This window comes from Vulpes vulpes, chromosome 6, assembly GCF_048418805.1.
Source record: "Vulpes vulpes isolate BD-2025 chromosome 6, VulVul3, whole genome shotgun sequence".
In the NCBI taxonomy this organism is placed as follows: Eukaryota; Metazoa; Chordata; class Mammalia; order Carnivora; family Canidae; genus Vulpes; species Vulpes vulpes.
The window spans coordinates 107,461,248-107,477,511 of NC_132785.1; the positions used below are offsets into that span (position 1 = coordinate 107,461,248).

A 16,264-nucleotide genomic window follows, 5' to 3' on the forward strand; every position below is an offset into this window, starting at 1 on the left:
TCTGCTAGGTGATTTTTTTAGCTTGTCCATACATCATAGACATCTTCCCAAGTTGGTATCTGGAGCCCGATTTTACTTGTGTTAGTGACAGCATGGTTTTTCATTATCTATCCCTCAGTTGCCTGATGTTTATAGATTTTTTCCCCATTCTTTTACTATTACAATAATGCACTTAAATACTCTAGCTTATATCTTTTGGCATTGGTATTAGTATTTCAGTAGGGTGTATTCCTAGAAATGAATGACTGGGTCAAAGAATACATGCATTTAAAACATTTAATAGTTAACACCAAATTACCTTCAAAAAGCCTTTTCTTTTGAATTTTATGCAATGAATATGTATTAATCTTTATAATCAGAAAAGAAGTATGAGGATTTCAAAATGAAAGACTACATACCATGTCTGACAAGGAATAAAGGATTCAGCGTAGAGTAAACATGACTGAAATATTATCTTGTATGGGCATTTGAGGAATAATTTCCAATGCACTATTTACTTATTTGTTTATTTGATACACCATTTTAAATTGTTTTGTATTAATTCAAATTTTCCCTTGTTCTTTTAAAGGAAGCTTTCACTGTCTACAAACTGCATTGAAAAAATTGCCAACCTCAATGGCTTAAGTAAGTGATCCACAGTAACAGATGGTTCTTGGATTTTCTTGTTATTGGAATAAACATTCCAGAGACACTATGTAATCCCAGAAGCTGGCACCTGTTTTAACCACAGTAATTGTCAGATGACAGAGAGAATATATAAACCATGTGTCTTAAATTTGGTTATCCAAAGAAAATTAAAACACAAGATCTAAACATTTTAAAGACATGTTAAAGCTTTTATAGAGTTAGAATTAAGTAGAAGAATTTGATTTTTTATTATATATCTTTTGTTCAAATTTGTTTTGTGTTTCATATTTATTATATTATAATTTTAATTCCTCACTATCCTTGTTTTTCTTGTGTTCCTTATCTGTGATAAGGCATTGCCACCATTCCAGTTGCCAAGGGCTCTGACTCCAGCTAGTTTCCTATGATTGCTGAAACTTGGTGGCTTAAAACAACAGTTCTGAAAAACAACGGGAACAACAAAAAACGGTTTTGGAGGCTACAAGTCTGGAATTGGTTTCAGTGGGCCAAAATCAAGGTTTTGACTGAGCCACACTGCCTCTGAAGGCTTTAGGGGAGAATCTGTTCCTTGCTTCTTCTAGATTCTGAAGGCTACTATATTCCCTGACTGTGAGGGCATCACTCTAATCTCTGCCTCTATGGTCATATTGACTTCTCTTTTGTCTGTGTCGGATCTTTTTCTACCTCCCTCTTATACATATGATTGCATTTAGGGAATACGTGGATAATCAAGGATATTCTCCTTATCTTAAGATCCCTAACTTGATGACAGCTGCAAAAGACTTTTTTTCCAGATAAGGTAACATTCACAGGTTCCAAGGATTAGGATTTAGGTATCTTTTGATGAGCCATTATTTAACCTACCATGCTCCTCCTTTACCTCCCTTAAGATCTACATCCAACTCCATCACTAAGTCCTGTTAACTCTGCTCTTTGAAGGAGCTCTCAAATAATTTGTCACTTTTCCATTTCCAGAAGATACAGCTTTAATTTAGACCCACCTTAGATTGTGGGTCTCCTCCTTAGATTGTGTTTTTCAAACACTTTTGACCACGTTTCTAGAGTAAGGAATACATTTGGATTCATGACTCAGTACATATATTTCCATGAATACACGTATCTAGTATATACATGCACATAAAAAGGGGAATAGGTTTGAATAACAATATTTACTCTTATGCATAGGTTCCAGTATGCATTTTTAAAGATCTTTCTCTTTCTTTCTTTCTTTCTTTCTTTCTTTCTTTCTTTCTTTCTTTCTTTCTTTTCTTTTCTTTTCTTTTCTTTTCTTTTCTTTTCTTTTCTTTTCTTTCTTTTCTTTTTTTTTCTTTTCTTTTTCAAATCTAACTGGGATAGATTGAGTCATCTTATGTGTAGCTCTAGTAGTAAACATTTCCTCTCCAGGATTACATAAATACTGAATGCGAGCTTTGAATACGGTCCTGAGAGGAGGGATGGAGATTTGGAAGAGATGATAGTAAGATGTGATGCTTGCCCTCAAGGAGCTCATTATCTAAAGAGACAGAACATATTCCTCACTAACTGTAATAATGGCTAATATTTCTTGAGCATTTATATACACCAGGCACTACTCAAAGCACTTTATATATACTAGGTCATTTAATCTTCACGGTAACTATATGAAGTGGGTATTTATTATTATAACCCAAGATAGACTGTGATAAATGTTCCTAAAGAAAAAGTAATTATGATGATGACTAGAGAAGTCTTTAGAGGGAGGAATGACATTTAAACTTAACATTCTGGGATCCCTGGGTGGCGCAGTGGTTTAGCGCCTGCCTTTGGCCCAGGGCGCGATCCTGGAGACCCGGGATCGAATCCCACGTCGGGCTCCCGGTGCATGGAGCCTGCTTCTCCCTCTGCCTATGTCTCTGCCTCTCTCTCTCTCTGTGACTATCAAAAATAAATAAAAATTAAAAAATAAATAAATAAACTTAACATTCTTGGGGCACCTGGATGGTTCAATCAGTCAAGCGTCTGACTCTTGGTTTTGGCTCGGGTCATGATCTCAGGGTCATGGGATCGAGCCCTGAGTCAGGCTCTGTACTCAGTACAGAATGTACTTTGGATATTCTGTCTCTCTTCCTCCGTTTCCCCCACCCCTCCTTGCTCATGTGCTCTCTTTCTTTCTAAAATAAATAAATAAAATCTTAAAAAAAAAAAACTGTTACCAGTGTTGAAGGTCAATTAATAGCAGACAGGAGACAAAAAGATCAATTAGGAGGCTATCACAAAAGTCACAAGGCAGTGTTTCAAAGTATAGGTGATATTAAATAAACTTAGTGGGTTAAAAAAACTATATTATCTCATTATCATTTCTCCAGATCGCAGACCTTTACTGGTTCCCCTTTGCCTAGTAAAGACCAAATGCCTCAATGTTACATTCAAAGTCATCTAAAAGCTGTGCCACCCTATTCACACCTGAACACATCATTCTTTTTTATGACTTTATGCATTTGTTAATGCAGTGCTTTTTTTTTTCTTTGTGAACAGCCCCTTCTTCTAACAGGAAAACCCCGTAAGAAACAAAATTAGATTTAAGAATGTCAAATTTAAATGTCATTTCTCCCTCTAAAGACTTCTCTAGTCGTCATCATAATTACTCTTTCTTTAAAAAAAAGATTTTATTTATTTATTCATGAGAGACAGAGAGAGAGGCAGAGACATAGGCAGAGGGAGAAGAAGGCGCCTCACAGGCAGCCCCATGTGCGACTCGATTCCGGAACCCCAGGATCACGCCCTGAGCCAAAGACAGACACTCAACTGCTGAGCCACCCAGATGTCCCATAATTACTCTTTCTTTAGGAACATTTATCACAGTCTATCTTGGGTTATAATAATAAATACCCACTTCATATAGTTACCGTGAAAATTAAATGACTTAGTATATATAACGTGCTTTGAGTAGTGCCTGGTGTATATAAATGCTCAAGAAATATTAGCCATTATTACAGTTAGTGAGGAATATGTTCTGTCTCTTTAGATAATGAGCTCCTTGAGGGCAAGCATCACATCTTACTATCATCTCTTCCAAATCTCCATCCCTCCTCTCAGGACCGTATTCAAAGCTCGCATTCAGTATTTATGTAATCCTGGAGAGGAAATGTTTACTACTAGAGCTACACATAAGATGACTCAATTTATCCCAGTTAGATTTGAAAAAGAAAAAGAAAGAAAGAAAGAGAGAGAGAGAGAGAAAGAAGGAAAGAAGGAAAGAAAGAAAGAAAGAAAGAAAGAAAGAAAGAAAGAAAGAAAGAAAGAAAGAGAAAGATCTTTAAAAATGCATACTGGAACCTATGCATAAGAGTAAATATTGTTATTCAAACCTATTCCCCTTTTTATGTGCATGTATATACTAGATACGTGTATTCATGGAAATATATGTACTGAGTCATGAATCCAAATGTATTCCTTACTCTAGAAACGTGGTCAAAAGTGTTTGAAAAACACAATCTAAGGAGGAGACCCACAATCTAAGGTGGGTCTAAATTAAAGCTGTATCTTCTGGAAATGGAAAAGTGACAAATTATTTGAGAGCTCCTTCAAAGAGCAGAGTTAACAGGACTTAGTGATGGAGTTGGATGTAGATCTTAAGGGAGGTAAAGGAGGAGCATGGTAGGTTAAATAATGGCTCATCAAAAGATACCTAAATCCTAATCCTTGGAACCTGTGAATGTTACCTTATCTGGAAAAAAAGTCTTTTGCAGCTGTCATCAAGTTAGGGATCTTAAGATAAGGAGAGTATCCTTGATTATCCAGGTATTCCCTAAAAGCAACCACTCATATCCTCTTAAAATCTCTTAAAAAAAAAAAAAAAAAGACACATGAAAATGGTGACAGAAGGCTAAAATGATCTTACTTATTACTGAATAGACAAAAAATTTATGGTATCAAAGTTAATAAATTAAATATTCCAACATAACACAATTATGCATTTTCCAGAAGTAGAAAGTGGTACAGAAGTAGAGCACCATTGGAAGGAAAACACTGTTTTCTTCTTCATACAAGAAGAGTCCTAGTGAAAATCAAAACAGTGCTCAAATGTTTATTTAGTAAATTTAAGCAGTGAAGTATAAGTTTTTGCCAAGATATGAGGCAACAAAATTTGTGTTCTAATCTTTGATAGAGATTATTAATATTCACATTGTATAGCTTTTTAGTCCGTTTTTAGCATAGTCATGTTATGCAATTTTCTAGCCACAGTTTTGGTACAATAAATATATAAATTGCCATTCAGGTTATTCTGCCTTATAAACTCCCTGTTATATAGGAATCCCTTTTTATTCCAGATCCTCTCATCAGGTTTAACAGGTAAGACTACAGTGCTCATGAAAGGAAAGGGGGTGAGAAACAGGCTAGTCTTATATTCAATGCTTCATATGAATAAGCAGCTTTTTTTTTTTGCTTCCTCGCCACCGATAATGTGTATCCCTGGTGATAGGTCATAGACTATAGAAGTACTATTTGTGCAAGTAGAACTAAACTGAGGTGAATCAGATATAGCAAAGGAATGGTCCAAATGCCTATACTGCCTTATTTCATGCCTATATCAGGCATCAATAACTGATCAAGCTACTTTTTTTCCACTGAATTTTTGGAATTCTTTTTTTTTTTTTAATGGATCAGTTGTTTAATTAGATTCTTTGTAAGAAATTTGGAACGCCAATTTGTGAGGGTAAACTCATTTGTGAGAGAAAACACAGAGTGGAGGTAGCCCTGAAGCTGAGGAGCAGCTTTGATTTTTGGCAGAATTTGCGAGTCCACAGCTTTCTGATCAACCTTGTGCTGCTCTGGAATCTCCTATTTCTCCTTCTCTGTGTCAAAAATCTCCCCTTCCTGGTGTCTGGGTTTACGCAGCTTCTTCTTCTTGAAATAAGCATCAATGAGATATTTGGGGATTTTCACACTGCTGATATCAATTTTGATGGAAGTGGCAATGACAAATTTCTGGTGTGTTCTACGCAGAGGAATTCGGTTGAGGGCCAGAGGTCCATCCAGTCACAAGTAGCAAGCCATTGCTCAGTTGCTTCAGGAAAACTACCCTCGTGCCTCTGTGTTGCCCAGTGAGGATGATCAAAATGGTCCCAGGAGTGATGCTAGCTCGCAACTTTCTCACATGCTGACTGAAAGGTTTTTTTGCCATGGCTCAACAGCTTTCAAGGCACATCTTCAGTAGGATAATACCTAGGCATTTTGTGAAGTTTAACCACTCGGGTACCACCATTCTTGTCACCACCAACTGGTTTTGTAACAGTAGCAAGAACCTTCTCCTTTTTCTTTTCTTTTTTTTTTTTTTTTTTTTTTTTAAAGATTTTATTTATTTATTCTTGAGAGATAGAAGGAGAGACAGGGCCAGAGACACAGGCAGAGGGAGAAGCAGGCTCCATGCACCGGGAGCCCGACGTGGGATTCGATCCCGGGTCTCCAGGATCGCGCCCTGGGCCAAAGGCAGGCGCCAAACCGCTGCGCCACCCAGGGATCATTAGCTGCCGAATACTTCCTCTTGTACATGGCTTTTCTGGAATACATAGCCAATCGGGAATATCTGCCAATTCCTCTGACTAGGACAGGGTTTTGGCTGCAGTGGGGCTTCCCCTTCTTTGGCATTTTAGCCTTGAGGTTACCCTTCTTTGCCTTGCCACCAGCATCAGCCTTCTTGGCTTCAGGTTTCTTCTCCTTAGTATCCGGCTTCTCGGCTTTTTCAACCGCCATCTTACAAGATGGAAAAGAGCGGAACTCTTTTTTTTTTTTCTTTTAAGATTTTATTTATTGGGGTGCCTGGGTGGCTTGGTCAGTTAAGCATCTGCCTTCAGGTATGATCTCAGGGTCCAGGAATCGAGTCCTGCATGGGGCTCCCTGTTCAGTGGGAGAACTGAACAGAAGCTCCCTCTGCTTCTCTCCCCTGCTGTGCTCTCTCTCTCAAATAAATAAGGTTTTAAAAAACTTTTTTAAAAAGATGTTATTTTTAAAAAAAGATGTTATTTATCTATTTGGGAGAGAGAGAGCATGCACGTGCATGCACAAGTGGAGAGAGGGACACAAGGAGAGGGAGAGGGAGAAGCAGACTCCCGCTAATCGGAGACCAATGCGGAGCTGGATTGTGGGAGTCTGGAATCATGACCTGAGCTGAAGGCAAATGCCTAACAAATTGAACCACTCAGGTGCCCTGAGTAACTTTTTGAATAAGCTTTTATTTTGCATGAAATAAAAAAAATAAAATTCAGTCTTTCCATATCAAGGAGCTTTAAAGAATAATTATAAGATTTTCTTCAATATTTAATTTTCACACATTTATAGTTATATAGGGTGTATTAGTTTGCTAGGGCTGCCATAACCAATTCCACAGACTGTGGAGTAAATAATAGAAATTTATTTTTTTTTGTAGTTGTGGAGACTAGAAGTCTAAGAGCAAAGTTTTGGCAGGATTGAGTTCTGGGTCTCTCTTGGCTTATGGATGACCATCTTTTCCCTTGGTCTTTTTTTTTTTTAAGATTTTTATTTTTATTTTTTTTTAATTTTATTATTTATTTATGATAGTCATACAGAGAGAGAGAGAGGCAGAGACACAGGCAGAGGGAGAAGCAGGCTCCATGCACCGGGAGCCTGACGTGGGATTCGATCCCGGGTCTCCAGGATCGCGCCCTGGGCCAAAGGCACGCGCCAAACCGCTGCGCCACCCAGGGATCCCTAAGATTTTTATTTTTATTTATTTATTCATGAGAGACAGAGAGAGAGGAGAGAGGCAGAGACACAGGCAGAGAGAAAATCAGGCTCCACACAGGGAGCCTGATGTGGGACTCAATCCTGGGACTCCAGGATCATGCCCTGGGCCAAAGGCAGGCGCTCACCACTGAGCCACTGGGGCGTCCCTTCCCTTGGTCTTTAATCGTCTTTCCTCTGTTTCTGTCTGTGTCCTAATCACCTCTTATAAGGGCACCAGTCATATTGAATTTTACCTAAAATGATCTCATTTTACCTTAATTACCCCTTTCAAGTTCCTGTGTTCAAATACAGTCATATTATGAGGTACTGAGTGTTAGGACTACAACAACATGGATTTGGGGATTGGCGGGGGGATAATTTCAGTCCATAGCATGGGGTCTTGTTTCAACAGTGAAAGCATTTTGCATGAATTAGATCACTCTTAAAAATACTTTGTCCCGAACATTAAGTGTTTCTCATAACAGAATTTAAAATAATTCATTAAATTAATTAAAACAAAATTTATATAGCCATATATGCCTGGTATACACATGCACATACAAATACATACACACACATCATTTATTGTGTACTTACCATGGATTAAGCATTGTGCTAAATGTTTTAGACAATTATCTCATTTAATCCTGATATTCTTTTTTTTTTTTTAAGATTTTATTTTAGAGGGAGTGTGAGCAGGGGTGGAGTGGGGTGGGTGGAGGAGCAGAAAGGGAAGAGGGAAAAGAATTTCAAGCAGACTCTGCTGAGCACAGACACAGGGCTCTATCTCTTGAGCATGAGACCACGACCTGAGATGAAACTAAGAATCTCACCTGACTGAGCCACCCAGGTGTGCCAATCCTGATATTCTTTTTTGTTGTTGTTGTTAATTTTAAAAATTTAAATTCAATTAATTAACATATAATGTAGTATTAGTTTCAGCGGTCTAGAGGTCAGTGATTCATCAGTCTTATATAACACCCAGTGCTCCTTACATCACATGCCCTCCCAAATGTCCAGCACCCAGTTACCCCCTCCTCCAACCCCCTCTCCTCCAGTAACCCTCAGTTTGTTTCCTATGATTAAGAGTCTCTTATGGTTTGTCTCCCTCTCTGATTTTGTCTTATTTATTTTTTCCTCTCTTCCCCTATGATCCTCTCTTTTGTTTCTTAAATTGCTCATATAAGTGAGACCATATGCTTGTCTTTCTCTGGTTGACTTATTTCACTTAGTGTAATACACTCTAGTTGTATCTATGTCATTGCAAATGGCAAGATTTCTTTTTGATGGCTAAGTAGTATTCCTTTGTGTATATACTTCATTATCCATTCATCTGTCAATGGACATCTGGGCTCTTTCCATAGTTTGGCTATTGTGGACACTGTTGCTATAAACATTGGGGTGGAGGTGCCTCTTCGGATCACTACGTTTGTATATTGCGGTGAATACCTAGTAGTGCAATTACTGGGTGGGAGGGTCCAATCCTGATATTCTTATAAGTTAGATATTGTATTTCCTCATTTTACGTATGGTGAAACTGTGATTCAAAGAGGCTTGGTTGCTTTCCTAGAGAGCTGGGATCAGAACTCAGTTAATTGAATTTGTTTTTGACTATTGAATTATGGATGTTGTAAAACAGTACAATCTAATAGAGCTATCTGCACCTCCCAATATGGTTGCCACAACCCACATATAGCTGTTAAACTTTTGAAATGTGGCTAATGTGATTGAGAAACTGAATTTTAAATTGTATTTAATTTTAATTAATTTAAATTAAATTGTTAATTGTAATTAAATTACGTGGCTAGTAACTGCCATATTGGACAACATAGTCACAGAGGTTACATTGTGAAAACTAAATGTAGAACTTATACATAAGTAATCAACATTTTTTTTTTCAACATTTTTTTAGAATAGAAATTAGGTTTCTGGGCAGCTCAGGTGGCCCAGCGGTTTAGCGCCACCTTCAGCCCAGGGTGTGATCCTGGAGAACCAGAATCGAGTCCCACGTGGGCCTTCCTGCATGGAGCCTGCTTCTCCCTCTGCCTGTGTCTCTGCCTCTGTGTGTGTGTGTGTGTGTGTGTGTGTGTGTGTGTGTCTCATGAATAAATAAATAAAATCTTAAAAAAAAAAAGAAAGAAATTAGGTTTCCTTTATTTTGCTAGAAATCGTTTTTTTTAATTTTGAAAAATAACACATGCACATGGTTTTATGCAAAAACTTCAAAAAGGTTACAATGGAAACTAAGTTTTCCTCTGATCATAAAGCAACCACTGTTTCTTTCTTTCCTTTTCTTTTTTTAAGATTTTATTTATTTGTTCATGAGAGACACAGAGAGGAGGGTGTGCAGAGACATAGGCAGAGGGAGAAGCAAGCTCCCCGCAAGGAGCCTGATGAGGAACTCAATCCTGGATCCCTGGATCAGGAACTGAGCCACAGGCAGATGCTCAGTCGCTGAGCCACCCAGATGTCGCACAACCACTGTTTCTATTTTTTTTCCAGAAATATAACCATCCTTTTAGAAAATACAAATAAGCATTTTTAAAGCAAGTCACAATCTAATTATTTAAAAGATTGAAAGCAAAAGATTTTTTAAATACTAATTCATTTGATTTCTCTTTTAATCCTCTCTGGAATGAGGTAGGCTATACATAAATATGTTCCTATTTTCTAGTGTGAGTCCTTATACTATAGTAGATCTGAAATATATATGCCTACAAACTTAAAAGTTCAAATCTTCTTTACTGGTATTTTATCCCTGAAAATTTTTTTTTCTAGCCAGCAATTTAAAACTATACATTCAAAATAGCTAACGATTTGTAAATTTAGTATTGTCATGATATGAAATTATAGTTGTATGTTACCTTAGATAATAAATAGGTTAATTTCCCACTTGAATACCACTTTTTATTAATACAGCCTTTCTTACTCATTATATAAGTATATTTATTATATAAAATTTATACTTTATTATACTAGATTTATAACAGTTGTAATATGATTCTCATAAACAAAAAATTGTTTTTTTTTCCACTGCAGAAAACTTGAGGATATTGTCTTTAGGAAGAAACAACATAAAGAACTTAAATGGACTGGTAGGTTGTTCTTTATTTCTTTAAAAAAGCATGCACTTCTTTTTTTTAATATATGGGTAATATTTGTCCATTGCATAAACTTTACAAAATAGAAAAGCAACTATAAAAGGTACCTATAGACCTGTGCAGTTTAAATATTGCTAACTTTTTAAAAAAGATTTATTTATTTGAGAGAAAGAATGTGTGCAGAGGGAGGGGCAGAGAGAGAGGGAGAGAAGGTCACAAACAGACTCCACCTTGAGAATGGAGCCAACACGGGGGCTCAACCACAATCCCAGGATCACAACCTGAGCCAAAACCAGGAGTTGGATGCTTAACTGACTGGGCCACCCAGGTACCCCGTAAATATTGCTAACATTTCGATGGTTACCTTTCTTGCCTTTTTTCTATTCTTTGATGGGTATGTAGAAAATGAAATCATACTATACATATTGTTTTGCATCTCTTTTTTTTCACTTCACATATGTGAAGATCATTTTTTTCATGTCATTCATTCATTTAACAAATTCATTCAATATATTTCCTGAATGCCTACTTTAAGCCATGTTTAAACTCGTAGGAAAAAAAAAAAAAAAAAAAAAAACTCGTAGGAGTTTTCAGATTTTTTTTTAAAGTAATCTCTACATGGGGCTTGAACTCACAACCCTAAGATCAAGAGCCACATGAGCCAGCCAGGTGCCTCAGTTTTCAGAATTATTAAATGCATTTTCTCTTAGTTTGACCTTCATCTTTTTACTTTATTTGTAGTTGCCAAATGGAGTTTTAAAATTTGTCAAATTTGTATGTCAAACTTTATGACATCTATGTTTTGTATTTTATATAGGAGGTCTTTACGTCTAGATTATAAAAAAATACTCCTGTATTTTCTTCTAGTACTTCTATAGGTTTTTCTTTTAGTATAAATTTGTAAAGTTTGTATCTTTAATCAATCTGGAGTTTATTTTTGTATGTTGCATGAGGCAGTTATAAAACCTTATTTTTTTTTCTTTAAATGGTTATGCATATATTGAAAAATCTCCTTTTCCCATTGTAAATGCCACCGACTAAACTCTGTGTATGCATAGGTTGGTTCCTGGATGGCCAAGTTTCTTTCTATTTGTTGTTTTACTTATATATTCCAGCTCCAATATCATGCTACTTTAATTTTCTTTAACTTTGTTTATTTATTTATTTATTTTCTTTAACTTTATAATATGTTTTGATATTATTTGAGTAAGTCCTCTTTGTTCAAAATGTTTGTTGGCTCTTCTTGAACATTTACTCTTCAAGTAAATTTGTTTTTTTTTTTTCTTCAAGTAAATTTGAATATCAGTTTATCAAGGTCATAAAAGTAAATTTCCTTTGGAAGTCTTAGAATTACATTGAATTTATAGATTGATTTGGAGAAAATTGATATCTTTGTAATAATGAGACTTCCCTTACAGTCAGATTTATTCAGATTTTTTATGTCTTTCACTATAATTTTATAGTTTTAATTCCTGTAAGGCCTGTATACTTCTTACAAAAATGTATTCCTAGGTAGTTTATAGTTTTTGTTTCTTTTTTTTTTTTTTTAAGATTTTATTTATTTATTCATGAGAAACACAGGAGAGAGAGAGAGAGAGGCAGAGACACAGGCAGAGGGAGAAACAGGAGCCTGACATGGGACTCGATCTAGGGTCTCCAGGATCACACCCCGGGCTGAAGGCGGTGCTAAACCGCTGAGCCACCCGGGATGCCCTAGTTTTTGTTTCTATGATGAATGAGGTAATTTCTCTCTAATCACTTCCTGTTTATAATATAAAAGCTATTTTTTTTATATCTTGTAATCACCTGCCTACAAATAGTTCTTAACTTTATGAATCAGATCTTCCTAAAGGCTTCTGAGCAACATTATATTATCTAAATTCATTACTTTAGGAATCGCTGGGTGGCGCAGCGGTTTGGCGCCTTCCGTTGGCCCAGGGCGCGATCTTGGAGACCCGGGATCGAATCCCACGTCGGGCTCCCGGTGCATGGAGCCTGCTTCTCCTCCCTCTGCCTGTGTCTCTGCCTCTCTCTCTCTCTGTGACTATCATAAATAAAATAAAATAAAATTCTTTAAAAAAAAAGATTTTAAATTCATTACTTTATGTAAAAAGCAAACAATAATAACAATAATCATCATTTTATGTGGTCAAAAAATGGGGTTTTACAGCACTTCATTAAGCTCTTCCCAGTCCTTTTACTTCCATTATAATACTACTTACAGAACAGGCATTTATTTTTTTGTTTTCAATACTCATAATGGTTTGATGACCTCAATGAAGCATAAACTTTAATAGCTGAAAGGGATCTTAGAGAACTTCTTGTCCAACCTCATTTTTTCTTTCTTTTTTTTTTTGTGGAAAAAATACACGTAACATAAAATTTACCATGGTAACCATTTTTAAGTATACAGTTCAATAGTATTAAATATATTTGTATTACTGTACCACCATCAACACCATCCATCCCCAGAAGTCTCTTCAGGTGGTAAAACCCATTGAGCAATAACTTCCTTGACCCCTCCCCTCAGCTCTAAAACCCCCATTCTACTTTCTGTGTCTATGAATGTGACCTCATGTAGATGCAATTATACAGTATTTGTCTTCATGTGACTAGCTTATTTCACTTAACATAATGTTCTCAAGGTTCACTGATATTGTAGCATGTATCAGAATTTCTTTCCATTTTAAGGATGAATAATGTTCTATTGTATGTATATACCATATATTTTGTTTATCCATTCATGCATCGATGGACACTTGGGTTGTTTTCCACCCTTTGACTATTAGAAATAAAGCTGCTATGAACATGGGTATCCAAATATCTCTTCTAAACTCTGCTTCCAGTTCTTCTGGATATATGCCCAGAAGTGGGAATACTAGATTGTATGTTAATTTTTGGAGGAACCACCAAACTGTTTTCTGTAGCAGCTGTACCATTTTATATTCCTACCACTGGTTCATGAGGGTTCCAATTTCTTCATATACTTGCCAACACTTGTTATTTTCCATTTGCTTGATAGAAGCCATCCTAATGAGTGTGAGATGGTATCTCAATATGCCAAACTCCTCATTTTACAGAGTAAGAAACTAGGAGGAATGATTTTACGTGCAGAAGCAGACCAGTTTGCTAAATACATGTTTACTCAATATCCAGTTCTCCAAAGGGCCAGTTTATTGAATGACAGATTTCACTGAAATGATTTACACAAACTTAGTCAGGTTTTACTGATTGACAGCCACCAGATTACTTCACCAAAATCTTATCTCTATTACCTACTTACAAATATATAGAAAATTGTGTTGCTTGGAATGTTTTCAACACCTTTAAAAATTTTAAGGCTTTATTTAGTGTTAATTTACAGCTGTTTCATCCTGGCTGTTGGGTTTGTCCATCCATCTTTATAGAATGTCAGTTTTATAATTTAGACACTAATCATTTTTCAAATGACACATAAAAATAGTAATCTAATTGAGCTGGTTGGCAAATCCTTACTTTTACAGAAGTACAAAAGATAGTGAGATAGATTGAAAATCTATTGAAATAATCTTGCTCTGGACATCCTAAATCTATATATTTGTGAGTCAGTATACATAAGAAATTCTCATTCCACAAAGTCGCATTGCCAAATAAAGTCCCCAAATGCACTGCGGTTTGGCAATGGCAAAACAGCTACAGCCAAAGAGCTGAAAACGAAACTAAAACTAAATTAGTATTCAGATGAATAAAACATCACAGACATCTTCAAAAGTTATCCTATCTAAAAGAATTTCTATCTAAAGCAAATTGCTATAATTTATAAGTAAACAGTTTTTCAGTAAATCAGTGAAAGAGTAATAAATGCAGCAGCAAATTGACTTTTGAAGAATTGATCAAATTGGTTATGTGAAATTGATCAAATGGCTATTGACCTAGAGTCCTCACGTGCACATGTAAAACAAAACTAAGTGGCAAAACCTGGAATTGAGACTAAATTTTCTAATCCATGTTTAGTCAGTATTTTTCCTGCTACCTCACACTTTCTAAATTGGAGACATGGAATGGATGGAGATGCAGTGAGATGAAAATGTATCCAATACAGTTTAAATTATTTGAATACTGATTCCCCTCTTCTGAAACACATATTAGGATATGTTAATTAGGTCCTTGGGAAGAAGATACCAGAATATTAGATGAGGGAGTTTGGTTAAATCACAAAATTCTGATATGAGTGCCAGGATAGACTGATTTTAAAGGTTTTTTTTTTTTTTTTTCCTTTGAAATGGTTGTTTCTTCTACTCAGAAAGTTGAAACTATGATGAATTGTGGGAGCTGGGATGGCACACAGACTAACTCAAGCCACTTCCTTCTCAGCTTCCCACTGGTTCCACCACTATGGAAAGTGCATTAAAGGACCTTTATCCAGGGTATGCTTATTTTCTCTGCAGTCTTTAAAGGGACAGTTATCAGGACATAGACCTAGGCCCCACATTCTGGATGTTACAGTGTGGTTGTAGGTAAATTATTTTGGGATAAGAGGGGATTGAGCATGTAATTGATCCTGCCTAGCATTTTTTTTTTTTTTAAAGGCAGGGAGGGACAGAGGGGGAGAGAGGGAGAGAGAATCCCAAGCAGGCTCCATGCCCGGTGTGGAGCCTTGACTCATGGCTATATCTCACATATCTGAGATCATGACCTGAGTCAAAATTAAGAATCAGATGCTTAGCTGACTAAACCGCCCAGGTGCCTTTCATTTTTTTTAAATAAATAGAAATAATCATAACATTTCATCCTATGTCTATAAAAGAAGGAAGAGTCTTTGTACCACCGTTTATTATATCTAGCATTTTAAGAGCCAGTATGATCTTTATATTATAATGGAAAGACTATGGGTTTTATTTTTTTATTATTTATTTATTTTTTTAAGACTATGGGTTTTAAACGAAATTTTATACATCAGAAAAATAAGAGGAATTGATGAATAGATGGTGGGTGGATAGGTGTACAGATATGTGATAGGAAAAAGTAAAGTGTTAATGGTAGAATCTGGGTAGTAGATACATAGATATTTGCTATAAAATTATTTCAACTTTTTGCATGTTTGAAACTTTCCAGGGACGCCTGAGTGGCTTAGCAGTTGAGTGTCTGCCTTTGGCTCAGGATATGATCCTGGATTCCTGAGATCAAGTCCCACATCAGGCTCCTTGCATGGAGCCTGCTTCTCCTCCCTCTGCCCGTGTCTCTGCCTCTTTTCCTGTGTCTCTCATGAATAAATAAATTAAATCTTTAAAAAAAAAAAAAAAAAAAGAGGGCAGCCCCGGTGGCTCAGCGGTTTGGCGCCGCCTCCGGCACTGGGCGTGATCCTGGAAACCGGGGATCCAGTCCCACGTCGGGCTCCCTGCATGGAGCCTGCTTCTCTCTCTCCTTCTGCCTGTGTCTCTCTGTCTCTCATAAATAATAAAAAAAAATTTTAAAGAAAGAAGAAAGTTTCCATAGTAAATATTGAAACAAAAACCCTGAAATTTAGACCTAGCTCTATTATATGATGGCATTGTGATTGAAATCAAATAACCCGCTTTGCCTATCTTAAATGTTATAAAGATCAAATCATATAATGTATAGGGAAATAATTTGAAATTATACCATTCAATAAAAGTGATAAACTAGTGCTATTATTTCCCCCTTTGGTAATTTCAGTAGCTATTCTTTGTTCAGATCAGTTTGAAGAGAGGAAGAAAAATGTCTACTTGCCTTTTTATTTTTTTTAATTTTATTTATTTATTTATTTTTCTACTTGCCTTTTTATTTTTTATTTTTTTAAATTGTTTTTATTA

The 16,264-nt window shown here is 36.2% G+C and overlaps 1 protein-coding gene and 1 pseudogene across 2 annotated transcripts in view; one reads left to right on the forward strand and one right to left on the reverse strand.

Annotated features, from left to right (window-relative positions):
• The window catches only part of DNAL1 (dynein axonemal light chain 1), a 43,101-nt gene that overhangs the window by 13,701 nt on the left and 13,136 nt on the right, over positions 1-16,264 (forward strand). For both annotated transcript variants that reach the window (XM_026008559.2, XM_072761979.1), the window contains exons 4-5: positions 569-624; positions 10,390-10,445. In XM_026008559.2, the coding sequence (XP_025864344.1) occupies positions 569-624; positions 10,390-10,445 (112 nt within the window). The remainder of the gene's footprint in view (positions 1-568; positions 625-10,389; positions 10,446-16,264) is intronic.
• Positions 5,279-6,360, reverse strand: LOC112927139 (large ribosomal subunit protein eL6 pseudogene; annotated as a pseudogene).